Genomic DNA, 18997 nt, shown 5'->3' with positions numbered 1-18997 from the left:
ACGCTTGCACCGTGCAGTCCACTGTTGTGGGGTCACGGTCAGTTACCCGGATTTCCGAATAGAGGTAGCCTGATGGTTTTTTGGGTCTCATGTATCCATCTTCTACAGCCAGGTGAGCCATAAAGGGAGGGGGGTGAAGCCAGTAAGTGGCAAAATGGCCCTGCGCACAGTCATAGTAAAGGCGGAAATTAGGCACATCAAATCCACCCTGGTGGTAGGGGAGCATAAGAGTTTTTAGCCCGACTCTGGCCTGTTTCCCTCCCCATATGAGTCTAGACAACTGGGAATCAAGGGCCCGGAAGAAGTGTGCTCCTGGGCTGTATGGTATGTTGGTAAAGAGGTATAACATCTTCGGGAGTACCACCATCTTGATTAGGGAAATACGTCCTGCCATGGACAAAGGGAGGTGGATCCATCTAGTGACGCTATCAATCAGTTTATCAAGGACAGTGCCGTAATTAGCACGAATAAGGGTTTCCCTATTCCTAGTGATATTGATCCCCAAATATTTTAGTTCTTCGTTTTCCCATAGTAGCGGGTAGTCAAGAGGGAACTGCAGGGTCTTGTCCGTAAGAGGGAATAGGGCCGACTTTGCCCAGTTTATCTGTATTCCCGCGATGGCGCCAAATTTGGTGACCTCGTGTAAGATAGGGTTCAAGTTTTCTTGTGGCCTGTGAATATAGAGTGCCATATCGTCGGCGTACAATGATATGAGTAGTTGCCTTTCCGGGTAGATGAGGGAGCGGTGATTGTGGTGCTGCCTGAGTTTGGCCGCTAGAGGCTCAATTGCTATTGCAAAGAGGACAGGGGAGAGAGGGCACCCCTGTCGAGTGCCCCTACGAATCTCAAAAGGTTTTGAACGGGCTCCATTCAATAGGACTGCAGCATGCGGCTTATGGTATAGTAGGCGGATCCACTCTATAAAACTAAAGGGGGTGCCCATGCGTTCCAGAAGTGCCCGAAGGTAGTCCCACTCCAGAGAATCGAATGCCTTCGTGGCATCGAGGAAAACCGCGGCTGCTTCACATCTGGGGTCTATATCTTGTAGCACTGCCTGAAGGGTGCGAAGGTTGTGGGAGGTGGCACGATTCGGGACGAAGCCTGCTTGGTCCGGTAGGACCAAGCGCTCCATCAATAGGTTCAGGCGGGTCGCCAAGACCTTCGCTAGTATTTTGACGTCAGTATTTAACAATGAGAGGGGTCTGTACGAATCACAGTGTTCCGGTGACTTACCTGGCTTTAACAGGGAGGCAATCAGGGCTTCCCGCATACTAGTTGGTAAAATGCCTTCTTCCAGGGCCGAATAGTATAAATTTTTTAGAATTGGGGCCAGTAGGTGTAGAAAGGTTTTATAAAAATCTATCGGTAGGCCATCCGAGCCTGGGGCCTTGCCTGATTTCATGGACATAATAGCGTCTTTAATTTCATCCACCTCTATTTCCAGGTGTAAAAACTTCTGTTGGGTCGGACCAAGCCAGGCTATAGCAGTGTCGTCAAGATAGGTTGGTAGGTCAAGCGGTGCTTGTCTGTGGGAGGTGTAGAGTGCAGTGTAGTGATCAGTTAGGACCCGGAGTTGTCCCGGGAGGTCCCTCTGGGGCATATCGTGGCTATCGTGTAGTGTGGTGACATAATTATTGTGTCTAGGTGGTCTAACTGCAGAAGCGAGCGCTCTGCCCGGTCTGTCGCCTTCACCGTATATGCGTGCTGTAAGTGGCTTCCCCAGAAATTTGCATTCTTTCTCCGCAGCCTCAGTATATTCATTAATTTTGTCCCGTAGCTGATCTTTATCTGTGTGTCCCCCCGACCCCAGGGAAATTTCACGCTCAAGTTTGCCTATTTCCGCCTCCAGTTTCCGCAAGTCACCGCACAGGGATTTGAGTACCCCTCCCCCTTTGGAAATGCACCAGCCACGCACGGTTACCTTAAATGCCTCCCAGACAGTAGTGAGACTGGAGACTGAATTGACATTACGGTCAAAAAATTCTGTTATGTCCTGCTCTAGGTCTGCTGTAAAGGCTGAATCAGTTAAGTGCGCGGGATTGAGGCACCAATTCAGGTATGGTGAAACGTCTAGGGGAATGCGCAGGGCAAGAAGGACTGGCGAGTGATCCGAGAGGGTGCGGGCAAGGTGTTGTGTCTTGACAAGCCATGGGGTGAGCCCAGCGGAGAGGAAGACATAATCAATGCGTGCCCAAGTGGAGTGGACTGCGGAGAAGTGTGTGCCCTGTCTAAGAGATGGGTGCGAGTGCCTCCACGTGTCAGTCAGGTGATGATCTTCCACAATACCCAGTAAGGCGCGTTGTGTGTGTGTATAATGGGTAGAATGTGGGTGTGATCTGTCCATTGCAGGTTTCAATGCAGTGTTAAAGTCTCCACCCAAGATTGTGGGATATGCCCAGGGTTTGTATCTTGCCCCACATGGTGAGGAGCGCAGACGGATCGTCTGTGTTGGGGCCATAGTAACAGGCAAATAGGACCGTGTGTGAGTGTAGCTTCCCCCAAACAATGCAGTATCTGCCATTGGAGTCTATTTCAGTACCAAACGGGGTAAATCCCATGCCTCTTTTGACCAGAATCGTGACCCCTCTAGAGTAATTTGAATACGATGAGAACACCCTGCATGTGGCCCATCGGGAAGCAAATAAGGGGGTCGCAGTTGGCACCAGATGAGTTTCTTGTAACATTGCAACAGATACTCCCTGTCTATCCAAATACCCCAGGATCTGCCGCTTTTTCCGCGGGTCATTTAACCCGCGAACATTCCATGCTACAAGTTGGAATTGCAGGGCTGGCTGCGAATCAGTTACGTCTCCCATCCCAATCGTAAAAGGAAAATGTGGCATATGTATGTAGCTTTCAGCAGAAAACAGACAATAGTAACAAATCCAATTCCTTTGCGTAGCAATCCAGTCTCAGAATTTCCCCCTTCCCCAGTAATATCCGCAGCGGCTACGCTGTCGGAACTAAAACAAGTAGTGTACCCAACATCCCCGGCAACCCCAACAGGCCGGCGATGCAGTACCGTTGCAGCATGAGACGTGTTATGCATAAACTGTGTGGTCAGCTCGTTTGCTGTCTCAGTATAAGAGCGGATTGTGTCCCCACCCACACCGGCAGCCCCAACTGGCCGGGCATCTAGTTCACCCACCCCCCTCCCGTCTGTTAACAACCCCAAAACTAAAGATAGGACAAAGGTTTGTAGGGAATCACCCATTGGGGACGGAGATCCAGGGGCACCAGACCTGCCATCCACCTCCTTACTTTCACCCACTAGACGCCACGTATGGACCCAGCAGTCGTGAGCAGGACGGAGGTGGGTGACCGAGCACTTGCGTAATCATAGTCCAGTGAGATTTAAAGCAGTACATGTACCTCACCTTGAAATGCAGAGTCCGGTCTTACTATGTTCAGCGGTCAGCATCATCGTGATCAGGATGGCATCTCAGTTCGTTACTCCTGTTGAGACATTGGGGACTGTGACCTAGAGCGTTGTGACTCAGCCTCATTCCTGGCGCGTTCTTTTTTGTGATGCTTAAGGAAGTCTTCCACCTGCTGCGGGTTTTGAAAAAAATGTTGTGTGCCCTGGTGTGTTATCTTCAGTTTGGCTGGATATAGCATGGCATATGGAATTTCCTGTGATTGGAGTTTCTTCTTCACCCCGGCAAATTTGCGCCTGGCTTCCTGGACTGAAGGGGTGAAGTCAGGGAAGGAGAGCGTCCCGTTGCCATAAGTGACTGTGCCAATCTCCCTTGCCCGGCGAAGCACCGCGTCTCTGTCCCTGTAATTGAGGAAGCGGGCGACAATGGGCCGTGGTTGGGCCCCTGGAGGGGGTCGTGCAGCGAGAGACCTATGAGCTCTCTCCACTATGAGCTGCGGAGAGAAGGATTCTTTCCCAAACAACTCCACCATAAGGTTTTCAATGAAAATCTCCATCTTTCCGGTGTTGGTGGATTCTGCAAGGCCAAGGACGCAGACGTTGTTGCGTCGGGACCTCGCTTCCAAATCCTCGTTCTTGTCCGCTATTATTTTTAGTAGTCTGTCCATCTGTGTGACTTGTCTGGCAGAGGAAGTAGCACCATCCTCCAGCACGGAGATCCTGTCCTCCGTCTCTTTGATGCGAGTGTCATGGTGTTCAAGCTTCGCCACGACGCTGTCCATGCGTGTATTGATGGTGTCTATTTTGGCATCAATTGAGGAAAGGCTCTGTCTCATGCCCAATAGAAGTGCTTTCCAGTCCTCTTCCTGGGGTGCTGAGGCGGTAGGGCTGTCCGCCCTTTCCGACGGCGTTTTGGACGCTTTTTTGGATTCAAAGGGGATTTTGGACTGCCTTGCGTCGTTGCGGCCCATTTCGCGCCGAGGAGTTCGCGATATCGCGGCTGAGGAGGACGCCAGGACGTAGGGCGAGGACAGCAGTAGGGCCAGCAGAAACTGGTGGGTGGCAGGTGCGAAAGAGCCTGTAATCCGGGCGCACTTTAGGCCTCGGGGGGGCCAGGCCAGCGGGCGTCGCGATTGCCACGTGTTCCTCAGGGCCTACACAGAGTACAAGATGGACGCACGCGATCCCCAGCCCTCACTTAGTGCCGGCTCCACACGGTGTTGTCCAGACTGGGTCAGCTGAGTACAGTTGGGAGGCTGACCTGCGAATGAGGTGCTGAACCACGGTGCTCCAGTAAGGATGGTGTATTTGCCCCAAGCTGGTCAGATGAGGAGGGTACTTCTATAAAGAAATTGGCCAGATGGGCCCCAGTTCTAGGCGGGTTTAGTAGAGGGTCAGCGGGGGGGCCATGGGGTGCACACTGCGAGGTGTCCTGGAGGTGCAGGTAATAATGGGCAGAGCCCCGTGGATGCGTCGGAGTACAGGCGGCTCCTCCCGGTCCCGAATTAGTAGGCCGTCAGCCGCGGCCTGGAGTGCAGACTGTGCCTGTGCCTCGGGAAGGAGCCGGCGATGATGCCGCACTATTTCCGCATATTGGGTGCTCCGGCGCGTTGCAGCTGGCGCGGCTGTGGCAGTCTCCGGTACCCGCCGCGCACCGGGGGGGGGTCAGCAGGATGTTGAGGCTTCGGGGGTGCAGTGCGCGCCGGGACCGCCGTCAAACAGTCCCGCTCTTGGCAGTGGGGGGGGCAACAGGGCCACACGTACCTCTCCCGCGAGCAGGGTTGCACCTCCGACGACAGCGCCAAGTGTTGGGGCTAATCTGGACCTCGGAGCGGGAGAGACTTTCCGGCCGTTGTGTGCAGGCCTGAAGGCACCGGTCTTTCCTGGTTGGACGTTCCGCCGACCGCAAGTTCCCTCTCCAGCGCCCGGGTCCGCTCAAGGTCAGTTGCTCCGGAGCATCAGTTCCCGCCGTCCGTAGAAGGCAATTCAGGCACCGCTGTGTTCGTCTAGGTGTCAGGAACTAGTTGGGAGTAAAGTCAGGCCGTTTTCACTAGGCAGGATGATGTAGGATCGTGTGATAGTGCTCGGTCTGGCGAGAGCCTCACACCAGTGCTGCCATCTTGGTTTGGCGCCACCTAGCGCCCTGTTTCCTTATACTTGGCCTCAGCCCTCTGACTAAGGGTTTCTTGACTCTTTTCAGACCCATTATTTTAGCCAGCTTTACTTTCTTTATCTTACCTTTGTATTTCCTATATGTGCCCCTTCTGAGGTTTTCCAGCCTTTCTCTGTTCTAATTTTCCTTAGTTCAATTCATTTGTCTTTTTCTTTTTATTTAGCCATTTTTCTGTTGGACAACAGCTTCCTGGTTTCTGTGGGAGCGAGGCTGTTAGCAAGTGCATGCTTCCACTCCGGAGGTGCCACCTTACCCATCTAGCAGTTCCTGGAAATAGCAACCTTTCTGAAGATGCGCAACTGACGTGATGCTGGCAACTCCAAAGGAAGCCTATCCTTCCTACCTCCCCCCCACCCCTTTTGCTGGTGGCTCTTTCTGCGTGTACATTGCCACTTCACCTGCAGCACATCAGCTCACATCTCCGCTGCCCATACTCACACATGCCATATCTTCTACTTTTCTCCAGGCCCCCATAAACTCTATCCACCACCAACCACTTCAGTTGTATATATACCATTGCCTGCTTCTTCCCTAAGCATTCTATTGAAATGTGGAACATACGCTGTTCTGAAGGCCTGGACCTGTCATTCCTCTCTGAGACATGGCTCCCTCCACCACCAACCCAAATTTAGCCAAAGCTATCCTTCTGGGTTTCAAGATCGCCATTCAAGACATGCACCACAAGATAACACGACTAACCTGGATGATCTTTCGGATCATTACATTAGCACTGTGGCTAATATATTTGACACCATGGCGCCGAAACAACTTAAAAGGATTCCTCTCAAACAATCCAAACCTTGGTTTAATGGTTTCCTAAATGACAAACGCCGTAAACTTGGTCTTTTAGAGAGGACCTGGAGAAACGAGCCTTCCACCAGCAGCCTCTTATCAGCTAAGGAAAATGAGAAGCGCTTACAATAAAAAATTCCGCATTGCTAAAACTGACCATTTCAGGTCGCAGCTGGGCGGTGCTAAAAGCAGACCCAAGATGCTATTTGAAATCATCAAACAGCAAGTGAACCACACCTCCAACCCAAACCTGTCTTCCGTGACTCTGCTTCCTGCGGGGAGGACTTCACAGTGCACTTCTCTGAAAAAACTAGGAAAATTGAACTGGAGCTCAAACCTGTCACTCCCATGGTTCCGACCCTAATCCTCACCACATCTCCAGAGGAGCTTGGGGTTCCCTCGGCAGTCTCCTCTTTTCTCTGTTGTTCTCTCAAAAATGACGCCTCTTGGAATTCCTTTATACTGCCAGATTGCACAGAATTACTCCACGATATGGCAACTCTAAAACCGGCCAATCACTTCAATGATCCTTTTCCTGCTAAATTTTTTCAACTTGGCCATTCTGCCTGTTTGGTAGCGGATTATTCATTGGGCAAGTCACTCCCATCTCGAAGAAGCCCGACTCAGATTTATCTGATCCCAACAACTTCAGACCTATCACTAACATCATGACGTTAGTCAAACTGCTCGAGAAATGTGTTCACAAGCAGCTCTGCAGTCATATAGAGAAATTTCAACTACTGGACCTCTATCAGCCCGGTTTCAGAGCAGGGCATAGTACTGAACTGCACTAACGCTCATTTTGGATAACACCCTGCAAGCCCTGGATCAAAATGTCCCTTGTGTTCTGATCCTTCTGGATCTGCCTTCAGCATTCAACACCATCAAACATGAAACCTTGATTAATCTTCTTCAACGTAGGATGGGTCTAGCGGGACTGATCCTTAAGTGGTTTACCTCGTTCTTACATAACCCCACACAAAGGATTAAACCTAACCAGTCCCTTGCTTCCATTACCCAGGGCAGGATTGGAGTTCCGCAAGAATCCGCACTCTCGCCCACGCTCTTCAACCTTTTTATGGAACTTCTCACTGTCATTCTGAGCCAATCTTAACATTCACTACCACATGTAGGCGGATGACACACAACTTTACTTAAAGGTCTCCTCTCTACATGAATTAAAACTTTAAAAGAGGCTCTTTCGCAAACTCAACAATGGTTAGCACAGAACCATCTTTTACTGAATACCCTCAAAACTGAATTACTGCTGATTGCCCCACGCAATCACTCTGCACCTACCCTGGACTGGCTAAAGCAAATCAAAGCCCTGAACTGCCCCCTCAGGTGGTTCATTCCGCTAAATCGTTAGGCATTACTTTGGACAAATTCCTTAATATACAAGCTCACATCAGTGCCACTATTAGGGGTACCGACTTTCATCCTAACACCCTCAAGAAAATCAAACCTTTCCTTCCGACCGAAGACATACAGCCTGCAGTACAATCCCTGGTGATCTCTCGACTTGAATATGGTCTGGTGACCCTTGCGGGGCTGCCTAAAGCAAGATTGGCCCCTCTCAGAGCTACTCTCAACGCATCAGCCAGACTCATCACAGGCTTCAAAAAACACAATCACATTACACCTTACCTTGTTCAGCTTAAATGGCTGTCTATTGAAGCGAGAATTCATTTTAAAATAACTTGCCTCACGCATAAAGCCTTGCATCACAACACTCCGCCTATCTGACGAACAAGCTTGTTCTTTCTGGCTCGGGTCGGAACTTAAGAATTACGTCCACACTTCTCTTGACACCACCCAAATTCAAGAAGAAAAGTACGTACAAACGTGCTTTCTCTGGCCTTGCGCCTAGAATTTGAAACACTCTTCCTACTGAGATTAGAGCCAATCCTTCCTCTGCCTACTTCAAAAAACAGGCCATATTGTTTTTCCTGAGTGATCACTAACTGCATCGTCGTGTTCATTTTTTACATGTCCCCTTATTGACAGACTTGACATTTATCCCAACATATCGTTCTCCATTTATTTTATATTTGTTTGTTAATTGTTATTTTATTTCACCCTAGGGCCCTCACCCTACAGTTTTGTCACCTATTTTATTATGTTGTAAAAATGTTGTCGAGCTCACTTTTGTTTGTTTTGCTGAATGTTACAGGAATATTTAACACTGGAGGAGAATTTGTTCTAGTGTGGCCCTCTACCAGGTCCTTGATCTTGATTGTGTACTCCTTGTTGTTTCACTATGTTGACCTCTATTGTACGGAGTTTATTCATGCTTTCATCTTTTGTACAGCACTCTGATACCCACAAGGGTCATGTTCGCGCTGTATAAAACTTTCTAAATAAATAGGTATTGTAATCGCCATAATTTGCCAAACGTTACTCATGTTTTGTCTTGTGTGTGAAAATCACAAAATGAGTCCAATATATCCTATTCAAAAGTACTGCTCAAACTGATCTACACTTGTGGGCAACTTTATCTACTGCTCACCTAGGAAAGACTTCAGCACTAATTTTACTGAACGCGTTTCGCTCTCTGCCATTAAATATAGTCACTTCATGACTCTCTGCAATTTTTGTTTTCACATTAATAGTACCCGAGAGGCTGCTGAACCCTGCAACTTGCTGAATGACTTTAATGCCCGTGGCCTTACCCAGTATGAAAAATGCCATACGCACATCGCAGAGCACCTACTTAACCCCATCATTGATAGAGCCAATATTATCAATCTGGACTCAAATTCTCCTCTAACCTGGATAGATCTTCATGTCCAAGCATTTAATGTTTGCTTTCCTCAACCTTCCCACACTCTCACATCTTCGCTCCCGAGAAAGAAATTGAGACCATGGAGACTGGTAACAAAAGACAACCTACAATCCTTATTCCACTTATCTTCCTACCTTTACCGCTGCACCACTTTGGGAGCTTCTCACCAAAATGACTGTCTAAGCAGCTCTCAGAACATAGCACAAAATCTTTGCGCCGCCGGACACACCACATTTGTTTCCTACATTGAGGAATGCTCTAACTTCGTCAAGGAAATTTTAACCATTGTCAAAGAATTCTCTCATTCATTTGCTTGTGCTCAGACAATTTCGCCGTCTGCTGAACTCTGCACCTCCTTAGCGGATTTCTTGAAGTATAAAATCTCCAACATCTATTTTAAATTTGACTGGCAGCCAGCTTTAAATGATCTGCCTTTCCTCAATTTCCATTCCGCTTCGGTATCTGAAGCAAGTCTATCTTGTTTTACCCCTGTCAGCCTACGCAGTTTTACCACTACTATGCTTTGTCAAGTCGGGCAGCCTCTCCCAAAGACCAATGCCCTTGCGTCATCTTCATCTTTGCATTGTCCACTCTTGGCAGTTCTCACTTCTTTGTTAAACCTCTCACTTCAGTCACATATCCTGAAGGCCGAAAGCATGCCAATGTTCTTCTGCAACCTTCCCAACTTCAGGCCAATCTCTACTTTCTTACCCCGCCACAGTCTTAGAAAATCTTATCAACATCCATCTTTCAATCTTTTTGAAACCAGTTACCTTCTGGACCCATCCGATTCCAGTTTTCAAGCTACTTTCGGGACAGAAGCTGCTCCCATTACAGCCCCTGATGATATATATAGTACCATGGATCAAGGAGTTTCTGCTGCCTTGATTCTTTTAGATCTAACAGCAGCTTTGACATGGTATCTCCTGTTGCGTTGCCCAAGTGCTTGCACGACTGTGCCATCTGTCTCACCACCCTCAACTGGTTTTACTCATTCCTATCCCTCTGCACTCAGTCTGCTTTGATCTTTCCCCATCTCACTACACTAAAGTTACTTGTGGAGTGTCCGAGGGCTCCTCTTTGAGCAGAAATTGTTCAACGTTTACATAGCCTCACTCACTTCTATTAGGAGATGCAGAGGCTATGAAGTCCTCACAGCTAATTGTCTCTATTTCAGAGGACATCCACACCACGCAATCAAACGTCAATGCTTGTATGTCACATTGCAGGCTTGGATTCAAGATAATTGATTAAAATGTAATGGAAATAAGTCTGAGGTGGTTCTTTTTGGAAGGAACATTGCTCATTAGTCCAGGGCCTGGTGGCCCATTGAACTGGTGCCTGCCTCTTTGTCTGGAAATTTTCATAGCACTATTCGTGTTTGCAAGGGTCACAAGTGGGGTCCTGCGTCTTGCCCTGGTAGTCACAAGTGTACTTATATTTAGAATCTCTATGATGTTGCAGTGAGTTTCACCTGCCTGAGCTCTGCTCATCACGAAGGGGGAGCTTTTTAACAAAATCTGATGCTTGTTTAGGAGTCTGGAACACATGGTGCTTGCCAGCCTCCTGGATGTGTAGATGGGCCAGATTTAACATAGTACATTGCCTTTGCAAAGAGTTTGATTTACTGGTAAGAATTTCCTCTTGAGGTCCTACACCGCTATGGTAAATTCTGGGTACAATGAGAATTTATTGCCATCAAAGGAGAGTTGCCTTGTCTCTCCCGCTAGGTGAAGTGCCACATCACGGTCAAAGAGGATGAGCAATTTGGCTATAATGATGCGAGCTGGTGTGCCAGGAGGGGTCCTGGCAGCCAAGGATCTCGGCGACCTCTCCACCATCAAGAGGTGCAAGAAGTCCTCCGACCCAGACATCCCCAGCAATATCTTTTCCACATGTTCCTCCATGTGGCCTTTGTTGTCAGATTCGGGTATGCCTACTATGCTGAGATTAATATTGCAGGATCTGGCCTCCAAATCCTCATTTTTGGCAGCGATGACTTGCTCTACTTACTCCATATCGCATAGTGTTTTCCCTTTTGCCACCATGTCATCTTCCGTAGTTGGTATTCTGCGCTCCCTTCTGTCTTTGTGTTTGTCAAGTTTTCTAGGGATGGAGTCCATGCAGACATTCAAGGTGTCCTTTTCGGAGTCTACAGATGGTAGGCTTTCTTGCGTGTAGCTAGTTAGTCGTCTCTGTCCCCAGTTGGATCAGTAGCCACCACCGCCAAGTCTCTCCAGATCTCATCCTTTGACGGCTGTCTAGTGCCTCGACAGGTCTTAAATGAGAGGCGAGACTGCTTGTTGTCTGTTTTGCCCATGGTAATGCGCCGTGACTATTCCCACCAAGGAATCCGCCACGGGCCTCTTGGTTGGTTGATCGCACTCCCCTTATGGGTACACAGGCGCCAGCAGGCTCCTCCAGGTCTTACCAGAAGCTCCAGATGTCAGCAGCTGGCCAGGTGATGACGCATTCTCACAGGCAAGTCGAGGCTCACCCCTCAGGGGAAGGGCAGAAGCAGATCAGGGGTCCACCCTCACCCAGCGTTTTCCTCTCGCAGCTGTGTGGTAGTAGGGGGCTTGGTGTCCTGCTGCTGCACGGGCCTTCCGCTTTCTTAGCAGGCTTGCAGGCAGCTGATGCTTGTTACTGTGCCGAAAGTACACATTTTTTAGGTAACCTTTCACTCACTAAATGCATCAAACAACAACACATTTCATTGATGCAGATGCCAAGTCCTTCCTGTCCTGCAGTGTCCTCATAAAATTACATTTGAACTCCCAACATTGCTGTTTGACTGGAATATTGCAATGCCTTTGGCACTGTGCTGCTAAAGAGAGCATCTCCAAACTAACCCTTCCCAACTGATATTCATCTCAAAACAGTATGGCCACGTCATGCTTACTTTGAAAAACCTAATGCTGAGTTTCAGGTAAAGAGCGAGTTCAATCAATTGAAGACCCTTTAATAAAGCCCATAAGACACTCCATGGCCGCAATCTAGCTTACCTGTCCAAGTTTTTCCAGCAATACGTTCCACCCAAGAGCCAAGACCAGTCTCCCAGATAGAGAGCTTTCTGGAAAACCCTCTCACTATCTCAGATGACTTAAGGAAGACCGGCTAAAATTGGGTATGCAATTGAAGTGGCACTTTTTCCACCTTTCTTGGAGTCTTTTCCCCTTCTACCCCACCTTCGATTCCAAAGCCTGGAATTGGCATTGACTCTTGCTGACTAGTATACATGAAAGATTTCCAGGCTGTTCTCTACCACCCTCTCATTTTAATCTGGGGTAATTTTACTAACAGCTTGTAGAACTTATAAAAACCACACATAAAATGGAAATATTTCTTTGTACATGGGGAAATGCATCCCAGGAATTATGGGAGCTTTCATGGCATCTCTCTTCATACTACTCTATTTAGTCATTATAGAGCATTCACTCTACATACAATACTTTCTATCTTTCTTGGTGGAGGCAAAGGTTTACGTTTAGGGCATATGAGGATTTAGCATGCTCTGAGACCCACACGACTTATAACAGCTCTTTAATCAGTACTAGTTGAATTTCCAATGCACACTGATGACACCCAAATGCTCTTCAGGTTACGGAAAACAACTTTGAAAATCAGGCTAACATTAATGTATGCTTTGGTTATGTCTTCCCTTCGAAAAAGGAGAGTTTCCTTTGCTTTAATGGATGAAAATACTGAAATGCTTGTGATAGGATGGACTAAACTTGATTCGGTCTCCTCCATTTGGCCCCATGACCTCGAAACACCTCGAGTAACTATACCAAAAGTAATGAGCCAGGCCATTATTTGTTATGCTGAACTCTTTCACGCCCCAAGTAATTTCAGTGTGCCCGAAGGAGTAAATGTGCAAATATCAAGACTCTAAAAAAAATTCCACATCAAACTAGAACTGAAAATGCTTCAATAGATCCTAGTGGAAGCTAGGATTAAATTTAAATTAAAGCACTTTATCTTATGCACATAGCCTATTGGGGTATTGGTCCCAAAATACTTAAATCCTCTAGTCCCCTGCTATTGCCCAACCAACATCTTTACACTGATATTGCATTCATTGTCACTCAGCATTAGGAGTGCACAAACTTAGGTAATATCAAGCTCGGGACCAAAACCGAATAGCTAGATCAAACTTCATGCTCTTCAGAAAACTGTAGAAGACACCACTTTCCAAAATGGCCTGTAATTTCATTTTAAATACCGTCAAAGAGGTTAAAATAAAAAACACGCAAAAGGTTCCACCTCTCTAACCAGATTCTAATGACTCTTATAATCTCTCGAAAGCTGGTGTGTCCTCCTTAGTACATTCACCGCTCTTAAATGACCTAAAAGAGACATTTAAAACTCTATAGAACTCTTGAATTAATAAATGAGAGAGATATGCATACATCACTGAAAAGGTGCCCTTTGTAGCTCAATGAAAGCCTCATTAACTTCTGTCTCCTAGGTGCGGTGTGGCATATTTGTGCATTTAACAATTGATTAAGCACTGTTTGTTCTTTTAATGGAATTTGCAAGTACCCCCAGTTTCCTTTAGTTATCCCTCTATAGCATGAGAGGAATTTTCCTCCTCGCCTTAGTGGGTTGTGATGTGCGTTGTGTTACACTTAATGGCTGTAGCCCCATATTTGAAGATATTGGGTGGTATGGTGGGGGTTGTTCTATTTTAGGTGGAAGAATTGTTAAATATATGGGAAATGTAGCGTTCTCTTTCAAACTGCAGGAACTACTGCAACTATGATAACCCTGCTGTCTTTTTGCAGTTCACTTGGCCAGAATTCGCTGTCAGTGGGGAGGTTAATGTGGAAGATTTCTGGCTTACCATGGAGATGGAAGTGATTGAGCAGGCTGCCTTTCCCTCTGGCATTCCTATCACCAAGTTTGATGCAGCAATTATTGCCCCCTTCTTTGCGCCACTGTTGAGGGGATCTGTGGTGGTCAACACAGAGAAGGACAAGAACCTGGAGCAGCGATCAGTACCAGGTAACAGGAAAGGCAGAATGGTAGCATGTATATCATAAAACGTGTAACAGTCGTTTTACTTTCTTTCTCTCCGGTAGTCAGCCACTTTGATATGTGAGGCTTGATTCGCAAAGTGCATTCTGTAATACGTAAAGAAGTACAGTAGCACTACTACGTACTGCAAAATGCAATTCACAAACCTAGTATAAATCTCCACCTCTGGTTCTCCTATCCTTTTTATGGGGAGATCCCCATACATGTAAATTTACTACTGAATAGTAAATATGGAAGGGACCAAGGGGAGCATTAGGAGTGCTTAATAGTGAATCGGAAGGAGTAAGAAGGTGTTTCGGTATGTTTAAGAAGGGTTTTAGGGCGTGGAAGAAGCCTGTTGCTACTAACAGATTGCACTTCTAAGGTTACTACAGCCAAAAGTAACCCAAAACAGTAGCAAAGATACTCCATCTCATACCTGGGGAAAGTCCAACACCACACATGGCCAACCAATGGGACTACATCACCCTCACATACAAAATAGTGGAGCACTTAAAAACGAACCTCATGGGAAATAATAACATAAATTCATTAATTTTGGCTAGTTAAAAATATATATATACATTTAATTTAATGTTAAACTAAAATTGTGTATGCATAAAAATATTTTATGGTAAAATATTTCGGTACTCCTTTTTAATTTAAAAATAAACGCAATTGAATTTTTTATTAAGTTAATTTAAATTAAACCTGTACACATATTTTGTAATTTTTAAAACTTAGTCGGGAAATATAAATAATGTATGCAGGATTTTAAATAAAAGCTCAAATTAATTCAAAAGGAAGCCAATAGTGCATTAGCATTTATGTTAGACACAAAATAAATATGTATTACTCGTATACATTCCTATTTAACATAGCTATTTAAAAAAAAAAAAAGTTCATTAAAATGTTCCCTGTACTTCACTATAGTGAGATATCTTCTCAGTGGTGGTGACCTCTGCCTACATGTGAAATGTTACCTTCAGTGCTTTCCACTATTAGCTTAATTTTGAATTAAATACTGAATTAGAGTACTTATAAAAATACATTTAAATTAATTTTTTAATATTTATTTTAAACATCCCACATAAAGTAACATGTTTGCATTATGTATTCTGTATTACAAAATACAAAGTTATGAATAGAATTCTTTTTTTTTTATTGTTGCATTTGTAGTACAGTAAAAAAGGTTATTGATATCTATAACCTATTAATTTCAGGATGGACACTCAGTTGAGAACAAAGGGTTTATTGTTTTATCCCCTTAACACATTAGGGCCTTGATCATCCCCCTTTTGGAGACCGAAACAGGCCAAGGGGATAAAACTATTATTCTGAAGTTACATATATTTACTGACCACCGCTGGTTCTGGTATCAGTGAGGCATTTGGGGGAGGGTTTGAGAAATACACATAAATAATTTGTAAAGTGTACCATTTGCATCTTCAGCTTCACACTGTTGATTGCCCAAATAAATTAATCTGTTTCTGTAAAAATCTCCCTGGTTTTGTTTTCTTAGATATAGTATTGAAGTATTTATTACTGAACTTTTTATAATTGTCTCTATTAATTATAGTGGGTTGTAAAAATAATTTCATAAAAATATTTACTCAGAAAAGAAATCAAGAATTATTAAAAACATTTAACTATTACTCCCAACATTTAAAAATGGTTGAACAGTGCATGTTTCTGATAACATTTCTTAATATTTTTTTGGCAATTTTACCTAACAGTATCTCTGTAATTCCAATTAGATTGTCCCTCAACGATTCTTTAAAATTGTTTACAAGGAAAAGTCTCCAGGAGAAAAATCAAGGAAACAATTTTATTTTATCCTCATATTTATCCATGAAGAAAAGTATGTGTATGTATTGTATATCAGGTCTCTTCAACCTATTCTGTAGCCAGAGCTACTTCTGATCAATGAAAATAGTCCCAAGCTAATAGTGACTTTGATCAATGTTATAGTAGTGACCACATCAAATGTGACCACCAGTGTTCCCTCTAAAGAGCGCACGTGCGCGGTCGCCCTCCTTAGTGACCCCCCAGCGTGCAGTGTCCCTATTGAAGCGCGCACCCATCACGCCGCTTTTAAAAGGCGAGTGAAACAAAAGATGCAAATTTCCTGATTTCAGGGACGAGTTCCATAACAAGTGGCTCTTGCTACATTTGTTCTTTAATGGGAAGCGGCTGCAGGCTGTTTATGGGCCTTTGTGGTAATATGTGTTAATTGCAGCACCGTCATGCTCTGCAATTAACATAAATATTTTCACACTGGCCACTCTGTCACAATCAGCCCCCATCTGCGCTCTAACAAAAGATAGTCAAACTGTCATTGGCAGGGCTGGCGGGCTATAGGTGTCGCAAGCATTCAGTTGCCTCCCGACGAGGGCCCTGGCACTTTTTTTTGTGAAAAATAAGCACTGCTTGCTCAATTGTGCGCTCTTTTTATGGTGGACTGGGGCATTTCTTGCCTTGATCGGACGGAGTACGGTTTTGGCCATTCAGTTGGCATGCTTTTAATCTATGCAAATGGGATGGGCGAGTCACAATCATCCCCCAGCCGCGCTCGAACAAAAGACAGCATCAAGGTAAAAACGTTCATTTGTTCCGTGATAGAAGTACGAAGTATATTCCTAGATGTTATAAAAAGGTGTCTATTTGTAATAATTAGAGGCAGTTTCTGTCAAAACCTAACCAAAGAAGCAAACTCCTTTTTGTTTCTCACACATTGAGGACAACCTGTGGCAAACTGTATTCAGCTTGACCGGCTACGTCCATCCACTTGCCTTCTTATCTCACCTCCATAAAAGCAGCAAATTAACTACTTCAGCCAAAACTATTTCTGCCCATGTTTCTATAAGGTACATCGCCAGCCGGACTAGAGCTTTTCACCAGAACTGCTGCTCAAACACCGTGAAGAGATAAAAAGATTAGGAACAGATTTGTTGTGTAAAGTTGTGTAAGTGTTTGAAGTTCGTAATAGCTACTGAGTAGGTCAATCATCCACATACATTTTCAATCAGCAGCTCTCGCCACCATGACCCCACATTTTATTATCTGCACTGAAATTTCGAACATGTCTGCAGCTGCATTGGGCTACTGGCAATCCTCAATGGCGTGAAAGTGTATCGAACAAGGTTTACGCTGAATGGGAAAAGAATTCCTCCAGTAAAAATTAAAGGTGTCCCCCACTTCCTGAAAAACAAGTTAACGTGGTTACTATTTAACAGCGAGAAGGCGGGCATCTTTTTTTCAGAGAGAACACGTGGCATCATCGAACAAGAGATCAGAACGCCCAAGGACACATCATTTCTATCAGCGTTAGGTGGCACGAACACAGCAAGAGAAACGTGCTCTTTGTTGTTTTCCTCCCAAACAGTGAGACTGTTGAAACCATGCCTTGTCACTACCAGACCCATATTAGATTGTTGCAAGGCAGGGGGAAATTCTTTGAAACCCTGAAGCAAGAGGCACCAGGGAAGCTAACAATGCTGGGAAATAAAACAATACACAGTGCAGTCGTGTTTACAGTGGCAAGATTGAGTTCAACACACAGCAAGCCATTATCCCACACGTGCCTCTCTCTCTCACTCGTAAAATATTTAAAATTATGTGTTTTTTTTAAATTAACTAACCCAAAATAACTAAACTGCAGGATGATGCATACAATACACAGGCGGATCTTGCGAGCAAAGTTTACTAAGACGTTGTCGCGCTGTCCATTTGAATGCAGTGATACTGACAGACCTCGGGTCGTACACTATGCGATGCACATATTTTTAGCCTAACTGCTTTCAAGCCATGCCCTTAATTGCATTGGTTACGCCCCTTTGAGAGACCCCGTAGTTTTTTCATCCCACTCAAAGTCCAGGTCTACACGCACGGTCAGGTTTTTGGTGCACATAGCCTTCGCTGCAGCGCACAGAGACCTTACTCTGCCGCACACAGAGGAAAATAATTAGAGGGAACATTGGTGACCACACCTTAAAGGTCATAGCATCTTGTTTGCCTTTGGTGACTCAAGCGCGATCACGGCTTTTAGACCTGCATAGACTGCCACGCCATGAATCTGAAGGGCTTGAGTGAGCACTCCCTCAAGATAGAGACACCATGACAGTCTCTATCTCAGTTGAAAGGAAGGTCCCGGGATTGGTGGCAAGCTCAAAATCTTCGTTGCACTTTAAGTCATCAGGTCACTCGGCCATGGGCCTTTCCATTGCCCCTCAGCAACCCAAAACCACATTTTGCTCCTTTCATGGCTTTTGAAGGGGCTTCCAGCCACGTCTATACCTGACCAGCCACCATGGTGTCCAAGCTTCCCAGCCTCTGCATGGCCGAAGACTCGGTACCCACAAACCTCGTGGGTCGGGCACCTTCCCCCGCCAAAGCCGCAGCCTCCAAAACTTATAGTTTGTCTCCTTACTATCATGGGAACCCAGTAGGCGGCAGGATCTGCCATCACCTGCCCAACTTGTCTATACCATCAGAACAATGGGTTCTGCAGACTCCCTCCCTTTCGAGACTACCCCTCCACCCATGCCACCTGCTTGTGACAGGCTGACGGAAGACCATATTTCTTTGCTCCACCAGGAACTGATGGATCTCTTGGCCAAGGGAGCCATCAAGAGGGTGCCAACGCCTGAAGTAGGTTGTGGTTGGTATTCCCACTACTTTCTGGTGCCCAAGAACAACAGAGGCCTTCGTCCTATCCTCGACCTGCGCCCTCTAAATTTCTTTCTCATGAAGGAGAAGTTCAAAATGCTTACGCTTGCTCAAGTCTTGTCGGCTCTAAACCTGGGAGACTGGATGGTAGCTTTGAACTTGCAGGATGCACACTGCCACATTT

General features: G+C 45.8%; 1 protein-coding gene across 3 annotated transcripts in view; it reads left to right on the top strand.

Annotated features, from left to right (window-relative positions):
* The window catches only part of HMGXB3 (HMG-box containing 3), a 558172-nt gene that overhangs the window by 366126 nt on the left and 173049 nt on the right, over positions 1–18997 (top strand). For all 3 annotated transcript variants that reach the window (XM_086931317.1, XM_086931319.1, XM_086931318.1), the window contains exon 16: positions 13914–14133. In XM_086931317.1, coding sequence (XP_086787443.1) covers positions 13914–14133 — 220 coding nt within the window. The remainder of the gene's footprint in view (positions 1–13913; positions 14134–18997) is intronic.

Source organism: Lissotriton vulgaris, chromosome 7 (genome assembly GCF_964263255.1).
Source record: "Lissotriton vulgaris chromosome 7, aLisVul1.2, whole genome shotgun sequence".
In the NCBI taxonomy this organism is placed as follows: domain Eukaryota; kingdom Metazoa; phylum Chordata; class Amphibia; order Caudata; family Salamandridae; genus Lissotriton; species Lissotriton vulgaris.
This window is presented reverse-complemented; position numbering and strand designations above follow the sequence as displayed.